The sequence below is a fragment of the Lolium rigidum genome, chromosome 1 (assembly GCF_022539505.1).
Source record: "Lolium rigidum isolate FL_2022 chromosome 1, APGP_CSIRO_Lrig_0.1, whole genome shotgun sequence".
Taxonomy (NCBI): domain Eukaryota; kingdom Viridiplantae; phylum Streptophyta; class Magnoliopsida; order Poales; family Poaceae; genus Lolium; species Lolium rigidum.
Window position 1 is genome coordinate 192,192,255 of NC_061508.1, and position 18,292 is coordinate 192,210,546.

General features: G+C 43.3%; 1 protein-coding gene and 1 long non-coding RNA gene across 2 annotated transcripts; one reads left to right on the forward strand and one right to left on the reverse strand.

Moving 5' to 3' along the window:
- The first annotated feature begins 8,267 nt into the window (after positions 1 to 8,267).
- On the forward strand, positions 8,268 to 8,873 carry LOC124682897 (Werner Syndrome-like exonuclease). The gene has a single exon (XM_047217503.1). The coding sequence runs from the start codon at positions 8,268 to 8,270 to the stop codon at positions 8,871 to 8,873; it is 606 nt and encodes a 201-aa protein (XP_047073459.1).
- Positions 8,874 to 13,222: 4,349 nt separating this feature from the next.
- Positions 13,223 to 13,786, reverse strand: LOC124682899. Its single transcript, XR_006996488.1, has 2 exons — positions 13,650 to 13,786; positions 13,223 to 13,570 (listed from the first exon to the last, which is right to left on the reverse strand). It is a non-coding gene; the product is annotated as an uncharacterized LOC124682899 (long non-coding RNA).
- Positions 13,787 to 18,292: the final 4,506 nt, after the last annotated feature.

Consider the following 18,292-nt stretch of genomic DNA (forward strand, 5'->3'; position numbering starts at 1 on the left):
TTGGTGCCTTGATCTAAGAAGGGGGTTCAAATGGGAGGGAATGAGTACGAGCATACTCAACAACTTCATATTAGGAAATAGGTGTATCATGCACTAGCTTTTTTTTTGAGAAACACAGTACAAACGCAGGCGCTCACATACACGCGCATACACTCACCCCTATGAACGCACACACGCACACCCTACCCCTATGAGCACCTCCGGAAGACCGAGCCGGCGGATTGGATCTTGAAATTGACGAAGTCACCACGAGCGCCTCGCCGTCGACGGGAACGTCGCCTCCCACTCGAAAGAATATTCCGCCTTTATGAGACACACAGATGTCAAACCCGGGGTTTGAACTCTGGTGGGCTGGGGGTACAACCACCCTCCTAACCACCCAACCTCAGGTTGGTTCTCAATATCATGCACTAGCTACAGCCATAGACCAGAAAGTCATAGGCGAATGCAAGTTTTCATAAACATTTCTTCAAAAGGTTTATTTTATTCTGAAAACTATGCCCGTTAGTCTTCACAGGTTGACCAGAACTTCATGGAGTTCCTTTCCTGCCGCGTTCGTAGTTCCCTTCCCAGAACAGGGAGTGACAGCCACAATTTGATACACTCTGCAGAGGTGCGTTACTTTACCCATAAGAGACCTTATCCTTGTTGCCAACCGGGCACGTGATTCCGTCCACACTTCCTTGGTGTGGGGCCCAGTATAAGATCCAAGCCTACACTGCCTTCTCCGCGACCCTGCAGACCCACCCTTTTGTAAGTCTGTCCTCTCCTATATCTATGGGTAGACCGACCCAGGCCTTTGTTCACACCTATACCATTAAGGTAGACCGTGCTGAACAACTCATGTGCCCTGTCCTATACACCATAGATAGACCGATCTGGACAACCCTTACAATCCTTCATAGACCAATAATAAGTCTACCCTCTCCTGTATCTAATGGTAGACCGTGATAGACCACATGTCCCCACCTTTACCAAAGATAGACCGATATGGGCAACCCTTATCACCAGTCCGTTGGCATGCGAGAGGGAAAAGATACAGCTGGCTTCCCTTGCGCCATTATAGATCTTATGGTTAACGCGATATGTACGGCGCTAGAATCACTGGACGGCATTGGTACTTAGTCCTAGATGAGTAGTACCCTTGCAATGGAACCTCCACCAATCAATACATACCATGGTTCCATTGCCCACCACATAGTCATATTCATAATTGTAAAATAATACTTTGCTTTTCAATGCAAGAGTGATAAGTATAGTACTTTGCATATAATTTGATAAAAATAATCAAATGACATGAGCAAGCGATGAACTTGCCTTTCTTGACTGCAAGATTATGCAGGCAAAAGCTTCGATACGTGATAACTCCAAATTCTGAAATACCATCATTGTCCGGTAAGGACAATGTTTAAAGAACTGGCAAAAATGCTATATAATGCATAGTATGAGATGCAATCGTCCCGAGCGTAACCTAATCTCGATGATTTAAGATGTATAAGTTGTAAAGATTTCTTTAGGGTGTGTTGCACTTTTAGGAGGGTTCTCAAACAAGGTTCTTATTAGGGTTTGGTAAGTTGAATAGCATAAACAAGTGATATAATGCATCATAAGAATCATGCACACAAAGGAATGGTGATTGCATAACAAATCAAGAGTAGTTGTCAGTTTAAAGTTTAACATGACATGGGTGATGATATTATATTATACTTCAAAAGAATAACTTTTGAAGAACAGGTTAAATAAGAACAGGAACTACTATAAATATGAGCTATGGCTTCTAGGGTTTACTATTGGGATTCATCATTAGGGACTAGTTTGTTCTTAAGTAAAATGGGTCTACAAGTAACAATTATTGGTAGATTTATAACTATGGTTTCTCCTAGACATTATATCAAAGGATGGTTCAAGGTAATGCTATGAGTTAGGTGTACTATAACTTCCTATTTGTTTTACTAAGGAATCACTAACGGTTTCTAAGCTAAGTGGTTTATTACTTTCTAAGTAGGCTTTAGTGGGATAGGAGCATGTTATGTGCATTACTACACAAAATTGGTGTTAGGGTTCATCACTAGGATTCTACTAGGGTTTGATGGTTGAGGTTGGTTCTATTGGTATGGTATATAGGAGTGGTGATCAATGGTACTAATCCAATTAACAAGTTAGAGTTTGCATCTAGGTGGCATTAGTGGATCATATAGGTGTTAACCAAAAATAAAGACATGAGATGATGGTCTCATGTGAATTGTACCTATTTTTATTTTAGTGGATCATGAGTATGGACTCATTGGTTGTTTATTAAGGTTCTACATGTAAAGGTGAAGTGGATATGATCACATGGGCTAAACCCCTAGGATTTTAGGATTGAAACAATTTATGATGAACACATAAAATAATGGGTTCAAGGTCTTACTTATATTAGAACTAGGGTTTCTAATTATGGTACAACTCTTGAAATGATAATTGGTAATAGAGATGTCGTCACTAATTACTTTGAAACAAATTAATAATGGTTTTAGCATTTTATTATTTTCACAAGAATTAATAATTAGGGTAACTCCTATTTAGGTTTAATTAAAACTAGGGTTTAACAATTGTTATTAGGTTTTAGAATAATTAACTTGTTAACTAAAGTTGTTTAAGTAAACAAGTTTTGGAATTACCAAAATAATATTAGCCTTTAGTATTTTCTTGATTTATTATCATTTAAAGAAAATAGAAAATAGCAATTTCCAAATTAGGGTTATTGAATTATCACTAATATTTAAGTGGATCCAATTATGATAAATAAAACTAATCTTAATATTTTATTTAGTTAATAAATAGCTAATATTTAATTTTTTTGAAACTCCAATAATTATTGAATCTCAATTGGTTTTAAAACAAATGAGAAAGGCATATTTAATAAAGTTAAAAATAATTAATTTTTTTATTTTGACATAAATTTTATTTTATATTTTATTTGAATAGAGTTTATTTTTGTGAGCATTTTGATATATTATTTATATTTTTCTGAGCTAAAATGAATTTTATCTATTTCTACAAAGTTTTAGTTATTTTCTGGATTTTTAATTTAAACAGGAAACACTATTTATACCGATTCATACCCTAGCCACTGCGACTGACGAGTGGGGCCGTTGACTAGGTTAGTTGCCACGATGGCAACGACCAGTCAACATGCATCTGGGACCCCACCGCCACGTCAGCTACGACGACGACTTGACGCCGGCGGCCAGTAGACGACGGCGCCGCCGATTTAGGGCCTCTCGGGATGCGTGGCTTACACTAATCGATTCCCCTTGACCTACTGAGCATTATGGTGGTGACGGATTACCGAAAGGCTCACCGGAGCATCACCGGCAACCATGTCCTGCGGCGGCGCACTCCGGTGAATGATCAAATTCGAGCTACAGAGCATGCGGGGATGTGCTAGGGGGCTTAGAAGATGCGCATGCTCACCCTCGACGCGTGGAGATGCTCGCCGGTGAAGACGGTGCACGACAACGAGCTCCACCTCGCCGATACCTCCGCAGTACACCGAAAGGGAATTTTAAAATTAGCTCGATACCAAGCTCCCCTTGGATGATTGACTCCACATCGATGATCCTTGAGTCCAGGCGCTTCTCCTGGACTACCTAATCGAGCTTGGGGTGGCCTCCTCCGTCGAGTTCTTGATTGACTCCGGCGAGATGCTATGGAAGATAGCAAGAGATAGAGAGGGATAGAGAAGAAATGGATGGGCGGTGAAGCTTTAGGGTTTCCAGGAGATGCTCCAGACATATTTATAGAGCTGGATGGGAGCTAGTTCGTCATCTCACCGTCGGTGACGGCGGAGATGCTGCGGCTGTTTTGACACGGCCAACGGGCACGAATCGGGACGCATTTAGGATCAGACGGACGTGAAGAGGATTGGACGCGGTTCTGAGATGATGGGCAATGTCCAGGACATCCTTATCATCGACGAGGGACGTGGCTGGCGAGCTCATCGCGGTGTCGCTCACAGAGAAGAAGACGACGATGGTTTTCTTCTGTTCGGTACCGATTCACTGCGTGGGCTGGTATTGGGTGGCTTGGGCTGAGTTGATGGGCTAGCGTGGAGATGGTTGTTGGGCTGCTGCGTTTGCTGAGGTCCACCAGGGTAAGTCCTACTCTCTTCTATTTTCCTTTTCATTTTCTGTTTTTATTTTATGTTTTGAATTTTGTTATTTTAATTCAAATCTGATTTCTATTTTGTTCTGCAGGTGCTAAAATATTTGAGTATCAAGATAACTTGATACTATTGCTTACTGCATAGTGTTGCTTTTTAAATAACTATTTAATTTATGATTAGATTGATATTTTGTGAGGTTTAATGAAAATAGACATGGACCTATGTTTTTATTTTAGTTCCTTTTAATTTAGGAACCAAATGTATTTAGTTGATTTGAATTTTATAACCTAGGCATAATGACCACATTATATTTTGCTAGTGCTAAACAATAGTGATTATTCACATATAGTTTAATTATGGCTAGAGTTTAAAATAAGTGGTAATGAGAATGGGGTGAGTTTATGATTTTATGTGTATAATAGTTCTTAGGGTTTAAGAAGAATGGTGATAATACAATCACCAAATGGCATTTAGTCTAGATCTATAGCTTGGGTTATACTTGTGATCCATGGTGCACATGTTAGGACATATTATTTTATGTGGATTGAATCCTATGTGAAAAGGTTTAGGGTTTTGGTAATGTTTACTAGTTGAATTAAAATAGGCATGAGGCATGGCAGGATTCTTTTCATGATCCCAAGTGATACTTGGATTCAAATGTGGTCTAGGGTTTTAGTTGGAATTACCCATGTGATACACAAGCTAGAATTGGTTATAAGCCTAAGCTTTGATTATGTTTTATTGGCTAGCTAGGGTTACTCCTCCATACAAGGCATGAGGATTGGTCTGGGGTTAACTACTAGTGATATACTTATTATTTTATGTGATAGATGAGATCTACTGATCATATGATTTAACTTATCATCTATACCTACAAGTTATGATCATGCATTAGACAAGATCCACTCATTCCTCACTAATCCCTCTTTAATATTCCTCTCATCACACTCATCCTAGATTCTTAGGGTTTATAATTAATACCAAGTTGTGATGATTATGGAATTGGTTTCCTAAGGTATTGCTATTGGAATAGGGTTCTCACCTCCAAGATTAAATATTGACTTGAACAACTAGGATTAGTACTTCTCTAATATTTTTTGTATGATCATGGCTATGGTTAGTATTATAACTTCTCTCACTTCTCAATGTCTTGGAGTATCCTAAATTCCTACTCAAGAGATGATGACATGATCCTCTAAATATATATGGTTTGCCTAGAAATTCTACCTTGGTATCTTCTGTAGCTTGTTCTTCGGAAATCTTAATAAACCTGCATCTTGTGGTATGCCTCCACCTCCTAGCTTCTTCATCTTGATCCTAGCTAATTCACATGGAGTGGCTCTATGTGTTTGTTCCCATGTATCATGGTACTTGATGATCAAATGGATGAAGGATGTGGCTCTATTTATAGGCTTGGGCAAGCTCTAGTATCATGACACATAGGTGGTGACTCTTGTTTTGGTTTGATGAGTAAGGTGCTTGGTTGTCATGCCCTCATCCATAGCAATCCTTTGAGCATGAGGTGGCTTAGCTTGGAAAGCAAGTCATGTAGATATTTTCATCCTATGTGGCATGACCATTATCCTCTCATATGATTTATTCTTGGATAGCCAAGTGGCATTTGTTACTAAATATCTTGTGAATGCTTTTATACTTGTGGATAGTGCACCATATCATGTATGATTGGATTTATGTTATAATATTGGTCAAAAGGTCAAGGTTGAGGGTTATTTCTCAAATTTGGATAGTTGGTGTTTGATTTCACCAAGGCATGATAATGTAAACAGATTTAGTTTTATGATATTCCATATGTTTAATAAGTTATGATTTAAATAAGAATTTGTGGCTTTTATGCACTTTAGACCCTGTGGTTTACCTTATTTGGTAATAAGTTTAGAAGTGAATTAAATTACTCACAAAGGTAGTTGCTAACTTTTAAGTGTTAATAAGTTAGGGATTGATTCTTAAAGAATGTGTTGTTGTAAATCTAATTCCATTTGATCTAATCCATAGATCAAATCATCTCTACCCAAAACAAGGTTTTAGCAAAGATCACGGTGAAGTTTATAGCGCTTGACTTGATGATGTACTTCAATTCCAGCAAGTCAAGTGAAACTTCGATTCATCGTGGTAAGTTTTATTTGAAAGCGCGAAAATTCCCCGGATTTTCTATGCATGAATGCAATGCACACTTTGGTGTTCTCTCATTTTGTAGCCTCTAAACCTGGGATATTACACAGACACCGGAAAGTTCCGCCTGGCCGAAATTTTCACAGCTAACTTCGTTTTTCGCATTGGTACTACCCCTTTTGTGTTTGGACTTCGGTTTGAGTGCCATTTCAGCTACCACAAAGCTTCCGCAACATCGACAACGACGACGGCACCCCGAGGATCCAAGCGGTTCATTTGACACCTTCCACCACCATAGCAAGTTCAAGATCGTCGGCCACCATCATCAAGTGGTATAACTTGCCCTTTACTTGTAGCTCTAGCCTCCTTTGCGTACCTTTCCCATCGAGAGTAGCTTTCTAGTGTTGCGAAGCATTGCGCAAGCGTCCCGACCGTGAGGGTGTGCGTGTGTTGAGCAAAGCTAAGAAGCAAGCTCGTTGTGAAAAGATAAGCACAAGAAGTGTGACATACTTACATAGATAGTAGTATCCTTACATAGTGAGAAAAAGAAACAAAAATACAAAAAGAAAAAGAGTGTGAGTGACACCTATACACAAAAGAGTCCAAAACTTATAAGCAAAAGAGAGAAAAGAGAAGAGAGGCGTCTTGCGCAAATCTTGTTGCTTCTCAATTTTGCAACCAAGCCACGGTCTCTCTTGCGTTAGCGTGACACCGAGCAAATAGTCTTCGTTAGGACCAATTTTGTTCGTGCTCATTTTCCTTGGTCGCACTAACCCATTTTGTCCCACGCGTGTGTTCCACCTTGTGTATGTTGGAGATATGCCCAAGAGGCAATAATAAATTAGTTATTGTTATTTCTTAGTGTTCATGATAAATGTTTACATCCCATGCTATAATTGTATTAACCGAAACATTGATACATGTGTGTTATGTAAATAACAAGGAGTCCCTAGTAAGCCTCTTGTATAACTAGCTTGATGATTAATAGATGATCATGGTTTCGTGATCATGAACATTGGATGTTGTTAATAAGCTACCGGATGAAGACGAGCGGCCGCTGCCAGATGAAGATGAGTTGCCGCTGCCGGATGAAGGAGTGTGACGAGCAGCGTGGCGAACTGCAGGCTGGCGAGCTTGAATAAGGGAAGGCGGGCGGCGGAGCCAATCTGAGGCAAGCGGTTCTCCAGGAGGGTGTCGACAAGGAGGAGGCGGAGGCGGGTGGCGGAGCTGTCGCTTCGGTAGCTGTCGAGCAGGAGGGGCCCGAGGAGAAGCAGGTGGAGGAGGTTGTCGAGCAGGAGGGGGCCGAGGAGAAGCTGGGCGGAGGCGGGTGGCGGTACTACCGCTCCAGCAGCTGTCGAGCAGGAGGTGGGCGAAGAGAACCAGGCGAAGGCGTGTGGTGGAGCTGCCGCTCCAGCAGCTGTCGAGCAGGAGTTGGGCGAGGAGAACCATGCGGAGGTGCCTGGTGGAGCTGCCGCTCCAGCAGCTGTCGAGCAGGAGCTGCGCGAGGAGAACCAGGCACAGGCGCGTGGTGGAGCTGCCGCTCCAGCAGGGTGGAGAGCATGGCGCTGCTCCGGAGGTGTTGGATCGATCGATCGATCCAGCTGACCAGTACTAGGATCGATCGATCGATTCCTGGGCGGAGAATGGATCCGGATCTGACCGATCAGATCTGAGAGTTTCTTTTGTTATGTTTTGAAATATGCAGGATTGGACTGTAAAATGATATTTGTGAAACATTTTTCTCCCCCAAGTTAATTAAAAAGGGACGGAGGGAGTAGTTCTACCTGGATTCAGGATACTACTTTTATTTTGGAAAATCAAATAGTTTTAGGGTTTATTTTGAGATGTCTCCAAGTGGATCTCCCATATAACAATACCCACGAGTCCCCGCCGTGCTTCTCGACGCCGTTCAGTCTTCCTCGCTTTTGACCCCGTCGATCTCTAGTCCCCTCCTTCCGTCGTCGTCTTCGCTCGCAAGGAGCATCAGACAATGGCGGACGAGACGTACGTCACGTATGTCGACTTTGAGGGGCACGGCATCAAGACCACCGTCACGTCCTCCGGCACAGCCGTCAAGCGCTGGCTCCGGGAGATCCGCTACATGTACCGCTGGGTCTATCACAAGCTCATCGTCGGCCTGGACGTGGAGTGGCGCCCCAGCTACAGCAGCGTGCAGAACCCGGCGGCGCTCCTGCAGCTCTGCGTCGGCCGCCGCTGCCTCATCTTCCAGCTCCTCCACGCCGACTACATCCCCGACGACCTGGAGGATTTCCTAGCCGACCCCGGCTTCCGCTTCGTCGGCGTCGGCGTGCAGGAGGACGCCAACCGCCTCGACAATGACCACCGCCTCCGGGTGGCCACCACCGTCGACCTGCGCGGCCTCGCGGCGGACGGGATGCAAATGCCCTGGCTCCGTCAGGCCGGGCTCAAGGGCATCGCGAGCGCCGTCATGGGGGCCAACATCGAGAAGCCACAGAAGGTGAGGGTGGGCCCGTGGGACGCCTACGAGCTATCGGACGAGCAGATCAACTACGCCTGCATCGACGCCTTCGTATCTTTCGAGGTCGGCCGGAAGCTGCTCACCGGCGACTACTAGCCGGCGATGGAGATGTCTGATCGAGGTGATGGCCGTATCTCTCACTAGTGCGTTCAGATTTGGGTCCGTTTCAACGTCAGAGAAATCCGTATGTCTAGTTGCGTTTCAAACCCCCGCCTCCTCCTCCTGTTCTCTGTTGCTTTTAGATTGCTTGAGTTCCTGTAGAGAAGATTCAGGGCATCGTATCTTATGAATCCACAGGTGTGCTGCATCCGTGTATTTACGTGCCTTCGTTCTTATGAATCCACAAGATTCAGCTTCATGTTTTTTGTTTCATCAGCCCAGATTTACGTGCCTTCGTTCCGTTTGTATTCGCACATAAAAAACAAGATGAACACTCGAGAATTTAGTACAGTACTTATTCTATCTTACAATAGGATGCCTCTAATATTTAGATAAAATTAAGTTTCTCAAAGTTTGATCAACTTTTTAGAAAAAAGTATCAACATTTATGATCCAAATTAATATTTTAGAACCATCATAAAATATATTTTCATATTATGTGCAATTTAAAATTTTGGATGTTATATTTTTGGTATATACTTGCTCAATCTTTTAAAAGTTTAACTTTGACCAAAAACTATGCATCCTAATTTGGAAAGGAGGAAATATTGTATTAAAAGACGGCGTCGTATCTTATGCATCCACAGGATTCGTGTATCCCTGCATCCAAAACAATTATGACCAGTTGATCCTAATCGTAGCGTTTAGAGATGCTTTGTTATGGTTTTCTAAAAACACGCCCACTACCTCCCACCTAGCACTGCAAATTTGCACATGCACCCCTGTCGCACCAGACGCACAAGCCCACGTCGTACCCCACGATCAATTGGAGTTGCAGGTATCGACCTCCATGGCGGCGATCCAGAGCTAGATTGCAAGACATGGAAAGAATTCATAGGACGGCCGGAACTCAGACCAAACACAGGATCACGGCACTTGTTGGATTTCGCCGGATCTTATAGGACGGCTCTCGCCGTGCACTTTCCGGCGAGGTACGTACTTACAGCTGATTCAATCTTGTTCTGATACTTCCAGCTAGCCACGGAAACCTTATTGATTAGAATTTCCTGCATATTCTACTGGGAGTCTGGGACTATCATGCGCTTTAATAAAACAGCAGCCACAAACATATTCTGACCTGCATAAGCAGATTGAATTGCATCAGTAGTATTTATCAACTGAAATAAAACTATAAATTGCTTCAGTCGTAATTTATGAACTGAAGTAAAACTTTATATATTGCTTTAGTCGTAATTTATCAACTGAAGTAAAACATTATAAATTCCATCAGTAGTATTTTATCAACTGAAATAAAACTTCATGAATTGCTTCAGCAGTATCTTATGAGCCGAAACTTTATGAATATTGTTTAGTATACCAACAGAATTAGAACTTTATGAATATATGCCTATTTGTGCAGCAATGGAATCTAGCAATATATTGCAAATGCAAATGAACGGGGAAAGATTTAGCACACCCATTAAGAAAGCAAGTGTTCCTCTCTCTGTAAGTCAATCGTGTTCCCTCACCATGGATATATTCAGTTCAACCATTTATAAATGAATATGCTTACTGATTCATTGTTATATGTTGAAGTGTTCATCTTTTATACCTGAATGTGAAGATAATTTGAAGCCTAAAGTAGGGATGATATTTGAGGGACTAGAGGTTGTGGAGAAGTTCTACAAGAATTATGCACATGAATCTGGTTTTGGAGTTCGTGTTGGACAACAAAAGAAGTTAGTAAATGAGGTAGTTCGCACTAAACGATACATGTGTAACAAGGAAGGATTCAAGTCTGAGAAGGCTAAAGAGGTAGTTGATCCATCAAAGAAAAGGCGTAAGAACACAGCGACAAGATGTGGTTGTGATGCACACATCTTTGTGAAGCTGTGTGGTAATGATACATACAGGATAGAATCATTGGTTGAGCACCACAGTCATGGTCTTGTGTCACCTGATAAGCGTCATTTGATAAGATCAAATCGTCAAGTTAGTGAGCGGGCAAAGAATGCATTGTACACATGCCACAAAGCAAGCATAGGCACATGCCAGGCATACAGGCTCCTCCAAGTCAGTGAGGGTGGGATTGACGGTGTTGGATGCACAAAGAGAGACTTTCAAAACTATTATCGTGATCTCAGGTATAAAATAAGGAACGCAAATGCTCAAATGTTTGCTGCCCAACTAGCTAGAAAGCAAGAAGTTAATTCAGCCTTCTTCTATGATTTTGAAGCGAGTGATGAAGGAAATTTGAAGTATGTGTTCTGGGCAGATGCTACAAGTAGGAAGAACTACAAACATTTCGGTCGTGTGGCCTCGTTTGACTCTACATACACTACAAACCAGTATAACATGATATTTGCACCATTTACAGGGGTTAACCATCATTTACAAAGTGTGTTTTTTGGTGCTGCGTTCTTATTAAATGAGAGGGAGGAGTCACATGTATGGTTGTTTAAGACCTTCCTGAAGGCAATGGGAGGCGAAGCGCCAGGACTCATAATAACCGACGAAGCTTGTAGCATTACAAATGCAATTGTTATAGTTTTCCCAGGCATCATACATAGATTGTGCATGTGGCATATAATGGATAAACTTCCAGAGAAAGTTTGTCCGGTGATCAGGGAAGAACCTGAATTTTGGAAGAGGATGAACGCATGTGTATGGGGTTCAGAAACCCCAGCTGAGTTTGAGTCAGAGTGGAATTCCGTAATTTCAGACTTTGGTTTGGAAGATAATGAGTGGTTTACAAAAAAGGTTCAGCCTTCGCGAGTCATGGATCCCAGCCTACTTTATGGATATATCACTGGCAGGCATTCTCCGAACAACTTCAAGGTCGGAAAGTGCGAATTCATTTTTTAACCGTTTCATTCATCGCAAGCTCACCCTTGTTGAGTTCTGGCTAAGGTTTGATATAGCATTAGAATGCCAACGCCAAGAGGAGTTGATTGCAGACAACTCAAGCATCCATAGGACCCCTCAACTAGTGACACCGTGGGCAATTGAGAAACAAGGCAGTGAAGTATTCACATATGAGGTGTTTGAGAAATTTTAGAAACAAATTATTGCTGCCAGGGACCATTGTTGTGTTCAAAGCATTGCACAACATGAGGGAATAAAAATAGTGACATTTGGAACAGGTGCTAGTAAGGTAAGGGAGGTCCGCCGTGACATCGAAACCATGATAGCTAACTGTTCATGCAAGTTATTTGAGTCCCATGGAATTCCGTGCCGCCATATTATCCAAGTAATGAGGATGGAAAATCAACAAGAGCTTCCAACCTTCTATATTATGGAAAGATGGCAGAAAAGGCGTAAAAGGTACAAGAAAAAAATCATAACCATCACTCCTCTTGCTTTGTTGAAAATCGTACGACTGACATTTCTTTCTTTCTAGAGAAAGTGTTTACGATGTTCAAGGTAATCTTCTAGAAGAGAAGCCCGCTGACTCCTTGGATGCAGCTGCAAGGAAGAAGATTTTAACAGTACGCAACAAGTTGGAAGATCTAATCCAAACAGCCAAACAATCATATGAAGGCATGGACTTTTTATTACCAAGTGTGTTGAGCATTGAGGAGCCTTTGAGCCAAAAGGTTCCTGCTGCAGTCAAGCACACTAGACAAGAGGAATATGAGGCATTTATTGGTTGCAACATTCCTACTGAAGTTAACATACACCCGCCAAATGATGTCCATTCGGTGGGGAGAAGTAAAAGAATAAAGAGAGGAAAGGAGATGAATGGGGAAGAACAAAAAAAAAAGAATAAAGAAGCCAAGGCCGAGGTCGCGCGCATGTGCAGGACGTGCAATACATTAGGGTTTCATGATAGTCGCAAGTGCCCAAGCAAAAATAGTCAAGGAAAAGAAATGAATGTGCAAGAAATTCATACAAATGGTGCATCATGAAAGCTGCAACTCTTGCAAGAAAAACAATTGCTTATCAATATTACTATTTTAGTTAGTATATGAAATGTCTTTATGTAATGGATTATAATTTTTATTTTGTCCAGCTGTTTATCTTAGGTCGGCAGATTCAATGTATTGCAAGTTTCTATCAGGTTTTGAAGCACCTCATCTGTCCCAAAGACCTGTAAAAGTAAAAACTGAAAAAATAACAACTTGCCTTGTTTGCCGCAGCTTTAACAGCACACCGAGCCTCTCGAATAGCACGAAGGTTTTTGCTTTTGTGAGCGGCGCCGTATCTTATAAATCCGGCTCCTTCCTGCACCCATGCATCCACCTGAGATGTTTTAAATCTCTGTTTACAATGTTGTCCTGTTAGATAGCAGCAACATGCTAGGATACTAAACTGAAAACAGAACATACTATGTTCAGACCTCACAATTCCGAAGGAGAACTTTATTTATGAACATCACGAATGTGTTTACAATCTGTTCCTGCAACATACATCATCCATGCCCTTGTTTCTAATAGAAGCCGCTAACTCGAACTTCAGGAACTAAATCACACAAGAATCTAATTTCTATGTAAATGGTAGTACATTATCTAGAGACATCTGAGGCCTTTTCTGGATTGGTGACACCATAGAAGCACAGCGCTATTTGCCAAGCCAACAAGTTGTAAACCATTCATACATAAGTAAAACCATCATGCAATCTAGAGATCCATTGCCTCCGCTTCGAGAACTCAACTAGCATAGACCAACACCTCACCATCATCATTCATCACAAACTGCAGTTAAATTGGTGTCGAAATTCAGTTAAAACTCACATATTCAGAAGCAAATTGGTACCCAAATTCAGGTCGTCACCTGCAGGGCCGATGAGATGCCGCTAGGTCTGAAGGCGAGCTCGGCCACGTATATATCTCTCCGTCCCTCGCACCCTCCACCGGATAAACCTCGCCTTGCTACCTTCTATGTCGGAGGCGCCCTTCAGCGGATCTGCCAGCAGCAGCTCGCCGCCATGGCTGACGGTGAAGCCGAGGCTCCTGTAGAGCATGTCCGAGGCGGCAGTGGAGAGTCAGCATGTCGAAAGAGGGCCGGCCTGCAAGTCGCGCACGCGGAAGAAATTGAGGAGGACAGCGGCCTTGGTCTCGTCGCCCTTGGTCGGCAGAAGGGGAAAACGAAGAACGTGTGGGGATTCAGAGATTAGGGAGTTAGGACGCTTAGGGCTTTTTTTGCAAAATTGTACTTTGGTTAAATCCAGAATCGGGGGTGTTATTGTAAAGTTATCATCAACTCAACGTGAGGCACATGATGTTGATCGTTCGGCACAAACGCGTCGGATGCATGGGTGCAGGAAGGGGCCGGATTCATAAGATACGGCGCCTTAAAAGACCTTTAATGGACGATTCAATCTTGAACTCAGACGAACGCCAAACGCCCGTACCGCTAGTATATGTTGCAGCCGTTACTGGGAAAAGTCCCGTTTGAACCTGGGTGCATGTGAACCCTAGTTGGAAATGCATTTTCCAAATGTTAAAAAATTCTGAAATAAAAATTTATCTACCACAGTATGATAATTTGCGTACATCTACCACAATTTAAAACAATTTATCTCAAAATCTCCAGGATACATATTTTTCGCAAAGAAACCACCTATCTAAAGTGACACCATGACAAGAAGTATTTTTTGCGAGACCCGTTGTAAGTGATGACATGGCACTAGATCCACTCATCGTTTAACTCATCCTTCAAAGTAGACATGAGACCCACATGTCGCCTATGCCTCTCTTTTTTGCCAATCCCCTCCTCGTTACCTCGTGACTCTCCTTCCCCCATTATCGACAGCATGCATCTCCTACTACTAGCACAACTAGGAAAATGCCTATCACCGGCGCACCTATTTTTCTTATCATCAGCGCACCAGCATACGCCGACGAGAACAGGCCGGTGGTAACAGCTTATTGCAGGCGCACCAACTGGTGCGCCGGCGGTAACACAATTTATTGCCGGCGCACCAACATGGCGCGCCGACGGTAATGTTTTTCGAAATTCAAAAAAAAAAGCCGACCTAGATCTAGATCTAGATCGGGCTCGTGCTCGAAAACCATGGCCGTGGGCCGCCGTGTTGTCTTCGCACCGGTGTAGGAGGTGGAGGAGGAGGAGGCCGGAGGTGCGGTGTAGGTGGAGGAGGAGGAGGGGGAAGAGGAGGAGGAGGAGTGATGAGGGAAAGAGGCCATTTCCCATATATACTATAGCGCCACCGCACCACTATGCCCACGCGTCGGCGGTATTTGTTTTTAAAATTTTCACCAAAATCTTAAACCTTAGTTAAAAACTCTGTTTTCCTTTTCGATATTTAGGAATTTTGAAAAACACTAAACGCCAGAGAATAACCATTTCCACTCCTATCTCCTGGTCTCCATGGAAGTTGTGTTGAATATATAAGCAAATATCCATATGAAATAATCCGTACAAGTAATTGATAAATCATGAATATGAAAATAACAAATAAACCAATCGTGCAGACCAGTAAGGTAGATGAACAGATCACATCTAAACAAGACAAACCGATCACATCTATCACAGAAAGTAGAAGAAGAAACTCTAACAGAAACTGAAAGAGAAACGACAAGATCACATACTTCGCAGCAGCGTCGTTGTCGCCCATGTTGAGGTTGCCGAAGAAGTCGCTGAGGTCCGGGAAGAAGTTGTCGGTGTGGAGGAACTCTTCGTCCGATGATGACATCGTGATGCCAGTAGTCGCGCCGGAGCGCTCCCCAAAAACCTGATTGCCCCTCACCCGTACAGATTCACGAGAGGCAGGGTTCCGGAGGCCTACTGTCTCGGCAGTCGATGAACGCCGACAGACGGGATGAGGAAGACAAAGGCGGCGGCGCAATGAATTGGAAACAGGTAGGCGCGTATGCGTCTAGAAGTGGAGGCTAGGGTTGCGCAGGGTCTTATCTAGTGCGGTTCGGGAAGGTCGTGGGGCGCGACCGACGTCCGAGTGGGCACAGCCACGATCCAGAAAAACCGGAAGGCAAAATGGCTGAGTAACGCGTCCGTTAATGACTCAAAATTAAGCGAAATAATTTCCCAAACGGCAAAACAAAAGATAGGCTCTCAGTTCGGCTCAATCCCACAACCCACGGCGCGTCGTGACGAACGAGCGAGCGAGGAGGAGGAGGAGGAGGAGTGCGCGAGGGCTCTCTTGTTCTCACTCACATACAAGTGCTAGAACATCCCACCTGATAAACCACTCCAACTCTCTCCCAACTAGCAATGTGGGACTAAACTTTAGCCCCCACTAGTGCTGCCACTGATTTTTGAAATGGGCCATGTGAGTTTCAGAATTTGATAATGAGACATGGGCCAAAGGCCAAATGCCCAAAAATTCCAGCAATCCCCCACAAACTCTCATTGGCACATCTCATCAATAAGTTTCCAGAACATTATTTTGTATACCGGTATGTCGTGGAGACTGTTAAGTTAAACTTTCACTTTAAAGCTTCATATTACACTAGATTGCAACTTGGATAGTGGACTATGCCTTGAACTACAAGTCTTCTGGGCACTAGTTTCATACAAAGCCTAGACCGATACTAGGCTGCCGCGAGGCTTCCTCGCGGTTTGGAGCTTATACGTCATACTCCAGGGCCTTTCATGAGTTTACTAGAGAGCACCCAACTCTCATAGATTGCGACGTTTAACAATCAGACTCATATAGGTGTGTTCTTCAAAAGATGTTCTGTAGGACAACATCTCTGCTAAAATAAGCCACTTAGAACACATTAACATAATTATCAACCTGGCATGCAGATTAGGAGAGTACTGCATCTTACGGAGTGGTAAAATTGCTATAAGGATATATACTCTCCTCCCAGCTAACCAACAGCTTGTCTCCCAGCTCTAATTCACGAGATCTCCGATCACATAGAGTGGGTTACCACTGTGGGCAGCTCATAATGTGGGTCTCATACCCATCCCCCTCGATGCATTTTCTATCACATTTCGTGATAGTCCCTTTGTGAAGGGGTCAGCCAGGTTTCTAGACGTATGGATATAATCCAACGCTATAACTCTGGAGTTTCTCATTTTCCTGACAGTTTTCAGTCTCCTCTTCACATGCCTTGATAACTTCATATTATCCTTAGAACTGTTTACTTTGATTATCACAGTTTGATTATCACGGTTCATAGGAATAGCGGGTATTGGTTTCTCAACCACAGGTAAGTCCATCAAGAGCTCACGAAGCCACTCTGCTTCAACAGTGGTTGTGTCTAATGTTGTTAGTTCTGCTTCCATAATTGACCTTATAATGATGGTCTTCTTGCAAGACTTCCAGGAAACAGCGCCACCTCCAAGTGTAAACAAATAACTACTTGTGGCCTTAGTATCATCAGCATCAGATATCCAATTTTTATCACTATAACCCTCAAGTACCCTTGGATACCCAGTATAGTGAATGACATAACTCGCAGTGCCTTTCAAATAGCGCAAAACTCTCTCAAGAGCATGCCAATGAACATCTCCAGGTCTAGACACAAAACGGCTGAGTTTACTTACAGTAAAGGAAATGCCAGGCCTCGTGGCGCTATTTGATGACGACGTCGTGATGCCAGTAGAGCACTCCCCAAAAATCTAATTGCCCCTCACCCGTGCAGATTCACGAGAGGCAGGGTTCCAGAGGCCTACTGTCCCGGCAGTCGGTGCACGTCGACGGACGGGATGAGGAAGACAAAGACGACGACGCAATGAACTGGAAACATGTAGTCGCGTATGCGTCTATAAGTGGCGGATAGGGTTGCGCAGGGTCTTATGTAGTGCGGTTCAGGAAGGTCGTGGGGCACGGCCCACGTCCGAGTCGGCACAGCCACGATCCAGAAAAACCGGAAGGCAAAACGGCTGAGTAACGCGTTCGTTAATGACTCAAAATTAATGTGAAATAATTTTACAAACGGCAAAACAAAAGATAGGCTCTCGGCTCGGCTCAATCCAACAACCCACGGCGCGTCGTGATGAACGAACGAGGAGGAGGAGGAGGAGGAGTGCGCGATTCTCACTCACATACAAGTGCTAGAACAGCCCACCTTATAAATCACTCCAACTCTCTCCCAACTAGCAATGTGGAACTAAATTTTAGCCCCTACTAGTGTTGTCACTCATTTTTAGAATGGGTCATGTGAGTTTCCGAATTTGATAATGAGCCATGAGCCAAATGCTTCTAGCAAGTTGTACCTGCAAGCGGCGATGGAGGACAGGATAGTCGACAAGATGAACTAGGAATCCCGGTAGTGAAATTGATAGAGGGGGGGGGGGGGGTAGAGGGAAGCATAGGAGCACATAGGTAGCGAGGTAACCGCCTTGCAGAGGCTGACGAGGCGGCAATGTCGCGCACACTAACGTCGTCTAGTCTTCTCCGCAACATTGTGCGAAAAAATAAAGAAAACATAGAAGGAATAGAATAAACAGTAGCATCTAACGTAGATCTGCTCCAACTGTTATCA

Coding starts and splice junctions, on each gene's coding strand:
- LOC124682897 (XM_047217503.1), top strand. CDS start 8,268: ATGGCGGACGAGACGTACGTCACGTATGTCGACTTTGAGGGGCACGGC.